Consider the following 15,018-nt stretch of genomic DNA (forward strand, 5'->3'; position numbering starts at 1 on the left):
TCGGAAATAGAAGCAAAGCATTTCGCTACACTCGCATTAACATCTGCTAACCATGTGTATGTGACCAATAAAATGTGATTTGATTTGAACAGGATATCCTTAGAATGATTAAAGACTCAAATCAAGACACTATGGCCCCTTTCAAAATCCATAACACCAATGGCAATAAAATAAAATATCATTACCTGATCGTCCGTCCCGTTGGAAGTCTACGTGGTACCACTCCCCATCGTTGACCTTCTTGTTGACGGCCCTGGTCTTGGTGGTCCCGGACCCCATATCCAGCAGTAAATACAGGTGTCCGTCCAGCATCTCGATGGCAAAGAAGTCCACCTTCAATGTCAGGGGGCTCTTGGAATCCTTGAATTCAATTAAATCAAACTTCATTTAAAGAGCATTTAAAATCCCAACACACAGTAAAAAGTGAAGAAGATAAAAAAAGAAATCAGGATGAATATAATATCATAAAACAAGCAAAAAATGTAAAACTATTTAATAAAATAATATTGCAATCACCTTGGGGGCCTGTTTGGGCTTGCCGTGGCTGAAGAGGAGAAGCCCGCTGGGCTCTGTGGTACGGAAGTCAAAGGAGATGGAGCCTGTCTTCTTGGCGTTCCATTTGTTGAGAGTTATGTAGGACTCGGGGGTCTCGAAGGTGATGGGGTCAAGAGTTGCCACGTTCTCACATTTGAAAGCCACGATGCCATGAACCTTCATCTTGGCATCACCCAGTTTGGCCATCCTGGACAGCTCGAGTCGCACGTCGTTGTTTTTGTACACGACCTAGGTTGATGGAGGGAGGAAAGGGGAAGGGAAGGGAGAAACAGCTCATCCATCTGGCCAAAAGTAGTGCACTACTGTATATAGTAAATAGGGTGCCATTTAGAACACAACAAGTCTTTGGAAGTGTATGACCAGAAACTGTGCAATATTCCTTAAATAGTGCACTACTGGCCAAAGGTAGTGCACTTTAAAGTGTTCTAATTTGTATGCACCCCATGTTTGGAAGTGTATGTGTGTGTCAGTCAGAATAATTTTTGCAGAACCGAATCACTTGGAGAAGTAAAAACGCTTTGAGAAAAGCATATGTCATTTCCTCTTTTGATGTAAACATTAACTTGAGATAAATCGAGACCTGTATCAGAATAAACTATTGCAGCCTCAACATTTAAAAGATGGTATATTTTCCAGAGCTTTTGAAAAGGGCATAATTTGAATGTAATTGAAATGCAATTTCACAACACTGACTTTTTAAAGGAACCTACAACAATATATTTATTCAGTAATCAATATAGAAAAATGTGAATTTAAGAATTTTTATCTACAGTAATCATATATTATTGACCTTTGTGGATAGTTTTGTAAAAAGGTACATTTATTTAGTTTTCAATTAGCTTTACTGTATAGCACTGTGCTGTGTAATGACATGAACACTCAGGGAATTAGCTATGTTTGGTACTGTCTTGTTCTCTCAGAAACTTCAGAACACTGTCTTGTTCTTCCAGAAACTTCAGACCTCTGTCTTGTTCTTCCAGAAACTTCAGACCACTGTCTTGTTCTCCCAGAAACTTCAGACCACTGTCTTGTTCTTCCAGAAACTTCAGACCACTGTCTTGTTCCCCCAGGACATTCTACGTAGGTAGGTCAGTCAGTCGGTGAGAGGGAGGAAGGGAGTTGTTGGATGTATTTGATAAGAGATGGAGAGTGATGAGAGAAAACATCTGTACACTTTGTAAGTGTTATAGTAAATGTAGGTAAGCTGTAAATGTAGGCAATGTAGGTAGGTACTCTAGGGACGTGGCTGAGTGTGTGGGTCTGTGTGGAGGGAGGTAGGTGGCTAAGCATGTGGGTCTGTGTGGAGGGAGGTAGGTGGCTAAGTGTGTGGGTCTGTGTGGAAGGAGGAAGATGGCTAAGCATGTGGGTCTGTGTGGAGGGAGGTAGGTGGCTAAGTGTGTGGGTCTGTGTGGAGGGAGGGAGGTGGCTAAGTGTGTGGGTCTGTGTGGAGGGAGGTAGGTGGCTAAGTGTGTGGGTCTGTGTGGAAGGAGGAAGATGGCTAAGCATGTGGGTCTGTGTGGAGGGAGGTAGGTGGCTAAGTGTGTGGGTCTGTGTGGAAGGAGGAAGATGACTAAGCATGTGGGTCTGTGTGGAAGGAGGGAGGTGGCTAAGCATGTGGGTCTGTGTGGAGGGAGGTAGGTGGCTAAGTGTGTGGGTCTGTGTGGAGGGAGGTAGGTGGCTAAGTGTGTGGGTCTGTGTGGAGGGAGGTAGGTGGCTAAGTGTGTGGGTCTGTGTGGAGGTAGGTGGCTAAGTGTGTGGGTCTGTGTGGAGGGAGGTAGGTGGCTAAGTGTGTGGGTCTGTGTGGAGGTAGGTGGCTAAGTGTGTGGGTCTGTGTGGAGGTAGGTGGCTAAGTGTGTGGGTCTGTGTGGAAGGAGGAAGATGACTAAGCATGTGGGTCTGTGTGGAAGGAGGAAGATGACTAAGCATGTGGGTCTGTGTGGAAGGAGGGAGGTGGCTAAGTGTGTGGGTCTGTGTGGAGGGAGGTAGGTGGCTAAGTGTGTGGGTCTGTGTGGAGGTAGGTGGCTAAGTGTGTGGGTCTGTGTGGAGGTAGGTGGCTAAGTGTGTGGGTCTGCGTGGAAGGAGGAAGATGACTAAGCATGTGGGTCTGTGTGGAAGGAGGAAGATGACTAAGCATGTGGGTCTGTGTGGAAGGAGGGAGGTGGCTAAGCATGTGGGTCTGTGTGGAGGGAGGTAGGTGGCTAAGCATGGGGGTCTGTGTGGAAGGAGGGAGGTGGCTAAGTGTGTGGAGGGAGGGATATAGCTAAGCATGTGGGTCTGTGTGGAGGGAGGTAGGTGGCTAAGTGTGTGGAGGGAGGGATATAGCTAAGCATGGGGGTCTGTGTGGAAGGAGGTAGGTGGCTAAGTGTGTGGAGGGAGGGATATGGCTAGGCATGGGGGTCTGTGTGGAGGGAGGTAGGTGGCTAAGTGTGTGGAGGGAGGGATATAGCTAAGCATGGGGGTCTGTGTGGAAGGAGGGAGGTGGCTAAGCATGTGGGTCTGTGTGGAGGGAGGTAGGTGGCTAAGTGTGTGGAGGGAGGGATATGGCTAGGCATGGGGGTCTGTGTGGAAGGAGGGAGGTGGCTAAGCATGTGGGTCTGTGTGGAGGGAGGTAGGTAGGAAAGTGTTTGAGAAGTGAGAGACAGAGAGTGATGAGAGCTAACAGCTGTACACGATGCAGGTGTTGCAGTAAAAACGCTAATTAAGGCCTCAGCAGGAAACCTGATTAAAATATACTGCTGATGATGGATGTGCCTCTCACTACCAATCTACAACCATCTAAATTCATTAGGCTCTCTCTCTCTCACACACACACACACACACACACACACACACACACACACACACACACACACACACACACACACACACACACACACACACACACACACACACACACACAGTCTTGCGCAGCTAACCTTGTAGGGACATACAATTCAGTCCCATTAAAAATCCTATTTTCCTTAACCTCTAACCCTAACCTTAACCCAAAAACCTAACATTAACCCTAAATCTAACCATTGCTCCTTACCCTAACCCTAAAACTAACCCAAGCTCCTAACCCTAAAACTAACTCTAGCTCCTAACCCTGACCCTAAAACCAACCCTAGCCCCTAACCCTAAAACTAACCCTAGCTCCTAACCCTAAAACTAACCCTAGCTCCTAACCCTAACCCTAAAACTAACCCTAGCTTCTAACCCTAACCCTAAAACTAACCCTAGACCCTAACCCTAACACCAAAATCAACCCTAGCTCCTAACCCTAAAACTAACCCTAGCTTCTAACCCTAACCCTAAACTAACCCTAGCTCCTAACCCTAAAACCAACCCTAGCTTCTAACCTAACCCTAAAACTAACCCTAGCTCCTAACCCTAACCCTAAAGCTAACCCTAAAATCAACCCTAGCTCCTAACCCTACAATTAACCCTAGCTCCTAACCCTAACCCTAAAACCAACCCTAGCTCCTAACCCTAACCCTAAAACTAACCATTGCTCCTAACCCTAACCCTAAAACTAACCCAAGCTCCTAACCCTAAAACTAACTCTAGCTCCTAACCCTGACCCTAAAACCAACCCTAGCCCCTAACCCTAAAACTAACCCTAGCTCCTAACCCTAACCCTAAAACCAACCCTAGCTCCTAACCCTAACCCTAAAACTAACCATTGCTCCTAACCCTAACCCTAAAACTAACCCAAGCTCCTAACCCTAAAACTAACTCTAGCTCCTAACCCTGACCCTAAAACCAACCCTAGCCCCTAACCCTAAAACTAACCCTAGCTCCTAACCCTAAAACTAACCCTAGCTCCTAACCCTAACCCTAAAACTAACCCTAGCTTCTAACCCTAACCCTAAAACTAACCCTAGACCCTAACCCTAACACCAAAATCAACCCTAGCTCCTAACCCTACAATTAACCCTAGCTCCTAACCCTAACCCTAAAACCAACCTTAGCTCCTAACCCTAACCCTAAAACTAACCCTAGCTCCTAAAACTCAAACCCTAAAACTAACCCTAACCGTAACCCTAACCCTAAACCCTAAACCCCATAGAAATAGCATTTGACCTTGTGGGGACCAATATTTTTGTTGTGGACACACACACACACACACACACACACACACACACACACACACACGCACACACACACACACACCCAACAGGAGCTCACAGGAGGACTAAAGATCATGCGTCCCAAATTGCACCCTATTTCCTATGTAGTGCACTACTCTTTACCAGCGGCTAGGCTAAAGCTGAATCAGCAGTACTTCATTAAATACCAAGCTATAATGCCATTAAGAAGGGATAAAAGTCCACAAAACATTTGTTTTACCTTTATTTAACTAGGCAAGTCAGTTAAAAACAAATTCTTATTTTCAATGACGGCCTAGGAACAGTGGGTTAACTGGTCTAGGAACAGTGGGTTAACTACCTTGTTCAGGGGCAGAACAACAATTTACCTTGTCAGCTCAGGGATTCGATCTAGAAACACTTTCGGTTACTGGCCCAACACTCTAACCACTAGGCTACCTGCCGCCCCAAACATTGATGACAAGCATCATCGTACAGTACCGTATTGCCCTGAATAAAATTGACTAAGTGAACAATTGTATTATGCTTTGTTGAGGTATCTGAAATGAAATACCAAGTATCGTAAGAGGATAATAGCAGACAGAGAGTTTTGTATGTTTTCTATAGTGTAAGAGTTGCGTCCTATATGGCACCCAGTCCCCTATAGTATGCATTACTTTTGAAAAGATCTCTATGCCATTTGGGATGATGCCACAGAGAGTAATCCAGTGTGTCATCTTTTATATAGTGTAAGGAGAATGAATGGTAGTGTCAGCATCTCAAATGGCACCCCATTCCCTTTAAAGTGCATTACTTTCTTACCAAAACTATGGGTTGGTCATAAGTACTAGACTATGTAGGGAATAGGGTGCCATTTGAGACACACAGTAGTGTAGATGGCTCCCCAAGTTGCACAGACTACAATAGCTTCCTATTATCTTCCTCCACCTCAGAGTTGTTTTTAGTGATTATACACCATTAGAAACAGGGAGAGTTGCCAAGACATGGTAGAAGAAGTGGTCATTATAAATTTGTTATAGTATTGACTTCATTTATAGCCAAGGGCTTTGAATACAGATTCTGACTTAATCTATAATACTTTTGTAAATACAGATTCTGACTCTTAATCTATAAAGTCTTTGTAAATAGAGATTATGACTTAATCTTTAAGGGTTTTGTAAATACAGATTCTGAATTAATCTGTAAGGATTTTGTGAATACAGATTCTGACTTAGTCTATAAAGATTTTGTGAATACAGATTCTGACTTAGTCTATAAGTTTTTTGTGAATACAGATTCTGATTTAGTCTATAATTTTTTTGTGAATACAGATTCTGACTCTTAATCTATAATGTTTTTGTGAATAAAGATTCTGATTTAGTCTATAAAATGTTTGTGAATACAGATTCTGACTCTTAATCTATACATTTTTGTGAATACAGATTCTGATTTAGTCTATAAATTTTTTGTGAATACAGATTCTGACTTAATCTAAGGGTTTAGTGAACACAGATGCTGAATCTTAATCTATAATTTTTTGGTGAATACAGATTCTGACTCTTATTAATCGATACATTTTTTGTGAATACAGATTCTGACTCTTAATCTACACATTTTTTGTGAATACAGATTCTGACTCTTAGTCTATAAGGTCTTTGTGAATACAGTAAATAACACTGCATCTCAACAAACAGAAAAGAGTGAACAACAGAACAGTTATAATGTTAGGAAAATAAGTGTGGAGAAATTCTGTGACATAATCTTCATCTAATCTATATGACATGACACTGTTCCTGGCCCTTTAAAATGTTTCCTTTGGAGTGTAAACCCAATCAGTGTTACCCTTCTGGAGTATAAAGTCAATCAGTTTCACCATTCTGCAGTGTAAACCCAATCAGTGTCACCCTTCTGCAGTGTAAACCCAATCAGTGTCACCCTCCTGCAGTGTAAACCCAATCAGTGTCACCCTTCTGCAGTGCAAACCCAATCAGTGTTACCCTTCTGCAGTGTAAACCCAATCAGTGTCACCCTTCTGCAGTGTAAACCCAATCAGTGTCACCCTTCTGCAGTGTAAACCCAATCAGTGTTACCCTTCTGGAGTATAAAGCCAATCCATTTTTACCCTTCTGCAGTGTAAACCCAATCAGTGTCACCCTCTGGAGTGCCAGCAACTGTGTTAACCCAATTATAAAGTGTGACTTTGTCTGTGAATGGTATAAATGTTATTATGATGAGCATTTCCCTCTCTCTTTCTCTCCCCGTTCACAATGTGAAGCTAAGGTTGTGTCGACAGCTAGGCTCATTAAGAGCTACGTCTTTAACAGTGTCCCGTAGGGGTGCAGAGAAATTCTCTCTCTCTCTGTTTTATGTCTAGCAGGGGATGTGTAGTTTAATGATGTTAAATAAAACAGGATTAAACCTACTGATTAACAGTCTGTTACTCTCCTCTCTCTCTCTCTCTCTCTCTCTCTCTCTCTCTCTCTCTCTCTCTCTCTCTCTCTCTCTCTCTCTCTCTCTCTCTCTCTCTCTCTCTCTCTCTCTCTCTCTCTCTCTCTCTCTCTCTCTCTCTCTCTCTCTCTCTCTCTCTCTCTCTCTCTCTCTCGTAAGTACCAAGTTGAAAAATAAAATACAAACTGCATATTTGATGTGTCTTAATGGTGGGACAACAATGCTGTTGTTTCCTTGTTATGCTTGGCATTCACCTGAAAACAGGCTCGGATCAGGTGGGAGCATGTTAGTAAGGAGCTTTGTTTATTTGTCTGTTTGTTTGTTGTATTTCTCAGTGAACAGCAGCAGTTTACCTACTTATCTGTTATTTTGGAGTGAAATCCACGGAGCAGAGCAGGGCAGCACATGACGATTAGACAAGTCAGTAGTGACTGTACTGTAGTTGTCTCTACGGTGCTTCAATAGTGACTGTATTGTAGTTGTCTCTGTGGTCCTTCAATAGTGACTGTATTGTAGTTGTCTCTACGGTGCTTCAGCAGTGACTGTACTGTAGTTATCTCTATGGTGCTCCAGCACCATTATACTGTCTAATATAATATATGCCTTACGGATGTTGCTCTAATTCAAAGTGACATACAGTCATGCTTACATACAATTTACGTGTGGGTAGTCCCGGGAATCGAACCCACTATCCTGGCATTGCATGCTCTACCAATTGATCTACAGAAGACCACTACAGGACAGTACAGATGTAGGATCTTAATGGATATTTTTTGGAAGGGTTGATACATTTATCATTAGGGCAAATCAATTCTAACATTTTAAAGTGGAAATTACAAACCGTAGAAGCCTTTTTAAACGTTGAACACAGTACTGCTGTACAGGGAAAGTTTCAGCAAGAAAAGAGTGATCAAATAAAGATCCTACAGTACATCTGTACATAGACTTCTATCGGAACAGTCTGAAGCCTACGGTGAGACAATCCGAAACCGGTATAACAATACAACTCTACACAACTAACTGAACTGGATACAGTTCTAATATTTAGCATCTTGATATTTCATCTTATCTCTTTGAGAAACACTTTTAATAACAGCTTGATAAAAGCTTAGGTCATTCAGAAATCTGTAATGGAGCCAAGTGCAATTTTCAAGCCATGTTTACAGATACACCATGAAAATAGATTAAACCTATTGGTGGGAGAAAGAAGTGGCAGTGGTGTGTGTGGAGGGAGGTAGGTAGGGAGAGAGGGAATGATATCTCTAAAGAGGAGCTGAGAGAGAGTGAAAAGAGAGAGAGAGGGAGAGAGAGAGAGAAAGAGATGGAGAGAGAGAGGAGAGGGTCTGCAGAATACAAAGAGAGAGGATTTAGTAACGCTGGAGCCAGGAGAGGAGAGGATTTAGTAACGCTGGAGCCAAGAGAGGAGAGGATTTATTAATGCTGGAGCCAAGAGAGGAGAAGCTTTAGTAATGCTGGAGCCAGGAAAGGAGAGGATTTAGTAACGCTGGAGCCAGGAGAGGGGAGCTTTAGTAATGCTGGAGCCAGGAAAGGAGAGGATTTAGTAAAGCTGGAGCCAGGAGAGGAGAAACTTTAGTAATGCTGGAGCCAAGAGAGGAGAAGCTTTGGTAACGCTGGAGCCAAGAGAGGAGAAGCTTTAGTAATGCTGGAGCCAAGAGAGGAGAAGCTTTAGCAACGCTGGAGCCAAGAGAGGAGAGGATTTAGTAACGCTGGAGCCAAGAGAGGAGAAGCTTTAGTAATGCTGGAGCCAAGAGAGGAGAAGCTTTAGTAATGCTGGAGCCAAGAGAGGAGAGGATTTAGTAACGCTGGAGCCAAGAGAGGAGAGGATTTAGTAATGCTGGAGCCAAGAGAGGAGAGGCTTTAGTAATGCTGGAGCCAAGAGAGGAGAGGATTTAGTAACGCTGGAGCCAAGAGAGGAGAGGATTTAGTAACACTGGAGCCAAGAGAGGAGAGGATTTAGTAACGCTGGAGCCAAGAGAGGAGAGGAATTAGTAATGCTGGAGCCAGGAGAGGAGAAGCTTTAGTAATGCTGGAGCCAAGAGAGGAGAGGCTGTGCCAATAAAGGGCAATTGATCCTCTGAGTCAACACATAGGGTCCAAGGGTCTTTGGGCAGGCCTATATCATCCCTTCTCCCCCTCTCTCTCCCTTCCCTCCCTCTCTTTCACTCTCTCTCATGCTCTTGTACTCTCTCTTGCTTTCTACCTCGCTCTCTTTCTCTCTTTCCCTCCCGTTCTCTTACAGTCACAGGAGAAAGGTACTGCACTAATTTCTTATCAGACTGGAGCCATGACGTCTGTCTAGGCTATTACTGCACTGGTGTTTGGCATGAAAACATAACAGTACAGCAGCAGCTAAGACTGGTGTTGGTCAAATCAACATTTTATCAAATCAAAATGTATTGGTCACATAAATATATGGATGAGCGAATGCCAAACGGCATTTGCAAGATGCAGTAGATGTTATAGAGTACAGTATATACATATGAGATGAGTAATGTTGGGTATGTAAACATTGTATAAAGTGGCATTGTTTAAAGTGTCTATTTTTAATTATTAAAACGGCTAGAGATTTAAGTCAGTATGTTGGCAGCAGCCACTCAATGTTAGTGATGGCTGTTTAACAGTCTGATGGCCTTGAGATAGAAGCTGTTTTTCAGTCTCTCGGTCCCTGCTTTGATGCACCTGTACTGACCTCGTCTTCTGGATGATAGCGGGGTGAACAGGCAGTGGCTCGGGTGGTTGTTGTCCTTGATGATCTTTTTGGCCTTCCTGTCACAACGGGTGGTGTAGGTATCCTGGAGGGCAGGTAGACTGCCCCTGGTGATGCGTTGTGCAGACCTCACTACCCTCTGGAGAGCCTTACGGTTGTGGGCGGAGCAGTTGCTGTACCAGGCTGTTATGCAACCCGACAGGATGCTCTCGATTGTGCATCTGTAAAAGGCAGTGAGGCAGTGCCAAATTTCTTCGGCCTCCTGAGGTTGAAGAGGAGCTGTTGCGCCTTCTTCACCACACTGTCTGTGTGGGTGGACCATTTCAGTTTGTCTGTGATGTGTACGCCCAGGAACTTAAAACTTTCCACCTTCTCCACTACTGTCCCGTCGATGTGGATAGGGGGCTGCTCCCTCTGCTGTTTTCTGAAGTCCACGATCATCTCCTTTGTTTTGTTGACATTGAGTGTGAGGTTATTTTCCAGACACCACACTCCGAGGGCCCTCACCTCCTTTCTGTAGGCGGAGTTGGTAAGGAGTTGGTAATCAAGCATACCACCGTAGTGTCTGCAAACTTGATGATAGAGTTAGAGGTGTGCATGGCCACGCAGTTATGGATGAACAGGGAGTACAGGAGAGGGCTGAGAATGCACCCTTGTGGGTTCCCAGTGTTGAGGGGCCCCAGTGTTGAGGATCAGCGGGGTGGAGACGTTGTTTTCTACCCTTACCACATGGGGGCGGCCCGTCAGAAAGTCCAGGACCTAGTTGCACAGGGCGGCGTCAAGACCCAGGGTCTCGAGCTTAATGACGAGTTTGGAGGGTACTATGGTGTTAAATGCTGAGCTGTAGTCGATGAACAGCATTCTTACATAGGTATTCCTCTTGTCCAGATGGGTTAGGGCAGTGTGCAGTGTGATTGCGATTGCGTCGTATGTGGACCTATTGGGGTAGTAAGCAAATTGGAGTGGGTCGAGGGTATCATGTAGATTGGAGGTGATATGATCCTTGACTAGTCTCTCAAAGCACTTCATGATGACGGAAGTGAGTGCCACGGGGCGATAGTTGTTTGGCTCAGTTAACTTAGCTTTCTTGGGAACAGGAACAATTGTGGCCCTCTTGAAGCATGTGAGAACAGTGTCACTACGCCACAGGAACATGTCATCAATAAGAGTTGCCAAGGCAACTTGCTGCTGCTTGACCATATGTCATATGTCATCTTCCTGCAACCATTGCCTACAGAACAGGGTTTTGCCTAGAAAAGATACAGCTTCTGTCAAAGTTGCAGTAGATTCGGTTAATGTTAGCAAAAGGGTTAGGGTTAGCTACTTTTGATGTCAATTTGACTAAACTGTATCCCATCTAGTCTCTCTTCCTCTGGGACACTTCATAGTAACTATATGTAGCACTCATCACTGCCAACTGCCAGCACTCCAGCCTTGATCCCAGCCTAGAAAAACACAGAAGAGGATTTTTGTTTTTCTCTAGTGTGCCCCCCTGTGGTGTGGTGGACTGACAGGAGTAGCTGTGCAGCCCAAACTCCACCCTATTCCATAGGGAATAGGGTGCCATTGGGGACACACACTAGCAGACTGCAAGGAGGGCACCACCAACCAGATGTCAGTGTTTACACCATGTGAGAATCCCAAATTGCACCCTATTCCCTACATAGAGCCTTAGTTTTGACCAGAACTCTATGGCAATAGCATGCCATTTGGGACGCGGATCCATGTATCATCTCAGAAGCACCCCTCTAACGAAGACACGCATGCCCCTAATGAGATAGAACCCCCTAACGAGCTCTAGCCCCTAACGAGCTCTAGCCCTAACGAGGAAGAGATGGAGCATGGACATGTGGTCTGCACCCTGCTCATTAAGACTCCGTTGCATGAGAACTTTTCTGTTAGGTTTCGTGAGGATGACACCCTTGGCTGGGGTGAGGAGAAGAAAAGGAGAAATGTAGGACACTACAGGAGGAAGAGAAGGGGAAAAGCTACTGAAAAGAGAGAGAGAGAGAGAGAGAGAGAGAGAGAGAGAGAGAGAGAGAGAGAGAGAGAGCGAGAGCAAGAGAGAGAGAGAGAGAGAGAGAGAGAGGGAAGAGAATGGGAGGCGATGTCACGTCTCGAGATAAAACTGTATTTCTTGGTGGCTGCTGATGTCACGTCTCGAGATAAAACTGTATTTCTTGGTGGCTGCTGATGTCACGTCTCGAGATAAAACTGTATTCCTTGGTGGCTGCTGATGTCACGTCTCCAGATAAAACTGTATTCCTTGGTGGCTGCTGATGTCACGTCTCGAGATAAAACTGTATTCCTTGGTGGCTGCTGATGTGAAAATATTTTTTGGGTCAGCATCCCATTAAGCAGCCAATGTAATATTAAGCAGAAAATAACGTAGAAAGGGAACATTGAAACAACTCCCTTTATCAGCATGGTCCAGGATGGATGCATATCTTCAACATGTATAATATTATTGCGAAGCGTCTTTGGAAACTACAGAGAACTGTCAGATCTTGAATTGACAGATCCTGATATTACAGAAACGGCACTGTGTCTATCTTTTGATTGTAAAGCATATATATATGGTGTGTTCACCAAAATATGTTGTAACCGATTTAGAACTTTTGCTTTAGGTTCTGTCTTGGCAGGAACACCCCCTCTGAGGTATGAAAGGGAGAGATATATGTAGTGTTGGGACAGATTTGACTTAAAACAAGGGACATCATGCACCCCAAAAATCTGGGGGGAACAATATATGTGAGGATGACTGGGGGTGGTCCAGAGGGGTGTGGTCTGGGGGGGGGCATCATCCCCCCGTCCGTAAATTGGAGAATTTATAATTTTTCAAACAACTGAAACAGCTTTTTTTCCCTGCAATCTACAGCTATAATCATTGTGCTTAACTTTATGTAAAACAAATATGTATATTTGTCCACATATCTAAGCATCCCTCTTGAGCATTCTGTATCATTCTGACTGTTTTTTTTAAGAAGTGAAAAATGCTTATCTGCTAAGCTCTGGGTAAAATATTTAAAGGAATGTGAGACTTATTCAGTACATTATTCAGTACATTATTTCTTACTTTTTGAACGTCTACCAACCAGGCATGCCAGGTAAGATAGTTAGACAAGTTAGTTACTCTAACTTGACTGATAGACTGAAATGGCTTCTTGATAGCTAGTTATGAGGTTGGGAGACAGGTTCCCTATCTGACACAACTACAAATAGGGCTATCTTCTGTAAACCACTGCTACCTTCTCACAACACAACTGATGGCTCAAACGCATTAAGAAGAAAGTACATTCCACAAAGTACATTCTTACGTGTTCACAGTGAGGTACTGTACACTCCACTCCCTGTACCCTGAGAGCACTGTGCAGTGTGTGGTGTGATGCCCACTCCCTGTACCCTGAGAGCACTGTGCAGGTTGTGGTGTGAGGCCCACTCCCTGTACCCTGAGAGCACTGTGCAGTGTGTGGTGTGATGCCCACTCCCTGTACCCTGAGAGCACTGTGCAGTGTGTGGTGTGATGCCCACTCCCTGTACCCTGAGAGCACTGTGCAGGTTGTGGTGTGATGCCCACTCCCTGTACCCTGAGAGCACTGTGCAGTGTGTGGTGCGATGCCCACTCCCTCTACCCTGAGAGCACTGTGCAGTGTGTGGGTGTTTACCTCTTTTAGACAACCCATAAAGTTGTTGCTAACAGGTGATCCAGGCAGGTCAGCCGTGCTAGGACTCCCGCCAACATAGAAAAAGTCGTCGGAGCCTAGCATGGTGTAGTCTTCTTGAGTATACCCTGTGGTGGTCAGTATCCCATCCACGGATATAGTTACCTAGACAACAAAGCACAGGGAAAGGACACGCTATACTCTGATAGCCTATCAGAGCTCTCAGTCCAGTGGCTTTTTGCCACATAATTGTTCTTCTATAGATGTTTGGTAAAGATTGTAGAAACCCATTTTCATGTCTGTTTTTTTATTTTCTTGTTTTTGGTTTATTCTGTCCAGTTTAGGATTAGTAGTTTGAGAAGTAGTTGGCTAGCCCTCCAAGGGAATGATAAAGCGAGTTAGCTAGGGAGTTATTTAGTTGCCCAAGACTAAGTGTGTTAGTAAGTTAGCCCCTACTGCAACTCAAAGTAATTTCAGCAGACACAAAAATGGTGTTAGTAGAATGTTATCTAGGTTAGTTTTGCTAAGTTTACATATTAGTAAAAGTTCATCAGCAGTTTGTTTTCAGAAGAAAAAAAATATATAGCGTGCAAGTGGGTTACATATAGAAAGTAACAAGCAAGTAGAAGCCACAACCACATGTTTAGCGTTTGGTTAATGACATACCAGAAATTATTTTTTTCAGAAATACAAAAGTAAGGCGTTTTAGTATTTTCTTTTTGCATGCAAACACACAAAATAAAAACTTCCCAAGATAGTGTTTGCTAATCGATTTAATCTGACACTTTGCGCTCGTGTCGGATGCATGCAGAAGCAGATGATGAAAAATCACCAGCAAGGACCAGAAGAAAAAGCACCAATGAAAACGACAGCTGCCCTGGACGAATAGTGGGTAGTATGAGCATGTGCAGCGTACAGAGCAGCATTCAGAGTGCATGCCATGCAGAGTGAATGGGAAATAGATCACTGGCTGAGCCAATGAGCATCCGGCCAGCCAGGCAGGAGACAGACATTGGTCCTCCTTTGATAACCACTGCTTGATGCAAAAGGCTTGAAACGATGCTCCTAAAAATGTGATTGGACAGGATACAGGAAGTGAAAATAACAGGAAGTGGTGAAATCCAACCAACGGATGAAAATAGTGTCAAAATAAAAAGGAGGTCAAAAGGTAAGCAGAAAGAGTACCAACCGCAGTTCCCCTTTTTTTGTTAATGACGTCTACAGTAAGAAAAGATAGAAAAGAAACACACGGCAAACCCAAACTAAGAAACAATTAGAATGATATCTACCGAACAATGGAGTTTGTTTACCATAGCGTGTCCAATGCCTGAGTGCTTTGTGGAGAGGGGGGAGAAAGGAAATGAAAAACTGTCAACAGAATAACGATAGTTACTCAAAAAAGAGATGATGGTTAACTACCAAAAGTTAGCACATTGTTGTTGTTGTAAATAAACGTTAAAAAAATATATTGGTTAGTAGTATGACACATTCCATGAATGACATGTTAGTTGTTGTTTTTCAAAGCATGTTAGTAACATAGAGTAAAAAAGGGCAAAAT

General features: G+C 43.9%; 1 protein-coding gene across 10 annotated transcripts in view; it reads right to left on the reverse strand.

Moving 5' to 3' along the window:
- Nucleotides 1-15,018, reverse strand: part of LOC110503044 (neurexin-1a) — a 747,078-nt gene that overhangs the window by 509,936 nt on the left and 222,124 nt on the right. For 6 of the 10 annotated variants that reach the window (XM_036960887.2, XM_036960882.2, XM_090217575.1 and 3 more), the window contains 4 exons: nt 14,771-14,794; nt 13,464-13,625; nt 517-783; nt 186-360 (listed from right to left, as the gene is read on the reverse strand). In XM_036960887.2, the coding sequence (XP_036816782.2) occupies nt 186-360; nt 517-783; nt 13,464-13,625; nt 14,771-14,794 (628 nt within the window). The remainder of the gene's footprint in view (nt 1-185; nt 361-516; nt 784-13,463; nt 13,626-14,770; nt 14,795-15,018) is intronic. The other 4 variants (XM_036960883.2, XM_090217577.1, XM_090217576.1 and 1 more) reach the window with 1 other exon arrangement.

The sequence above is a fragment of the Oncorhynchus mykiss genome, chromosome 23 (assembly GCF_057628025.1).
Source record: "Oncorhynchus mykiss isolate SJ-2025 chromosome 23, ASM5762802v1, whole genome shotgun sequence".
Lineage (NCBI taxonomy): Eukaryota > Metazoa > Chordata > Actinopteri > Salmoniformes > Salmonidae > Oncorhynchus > Oncorhynchus mykiss.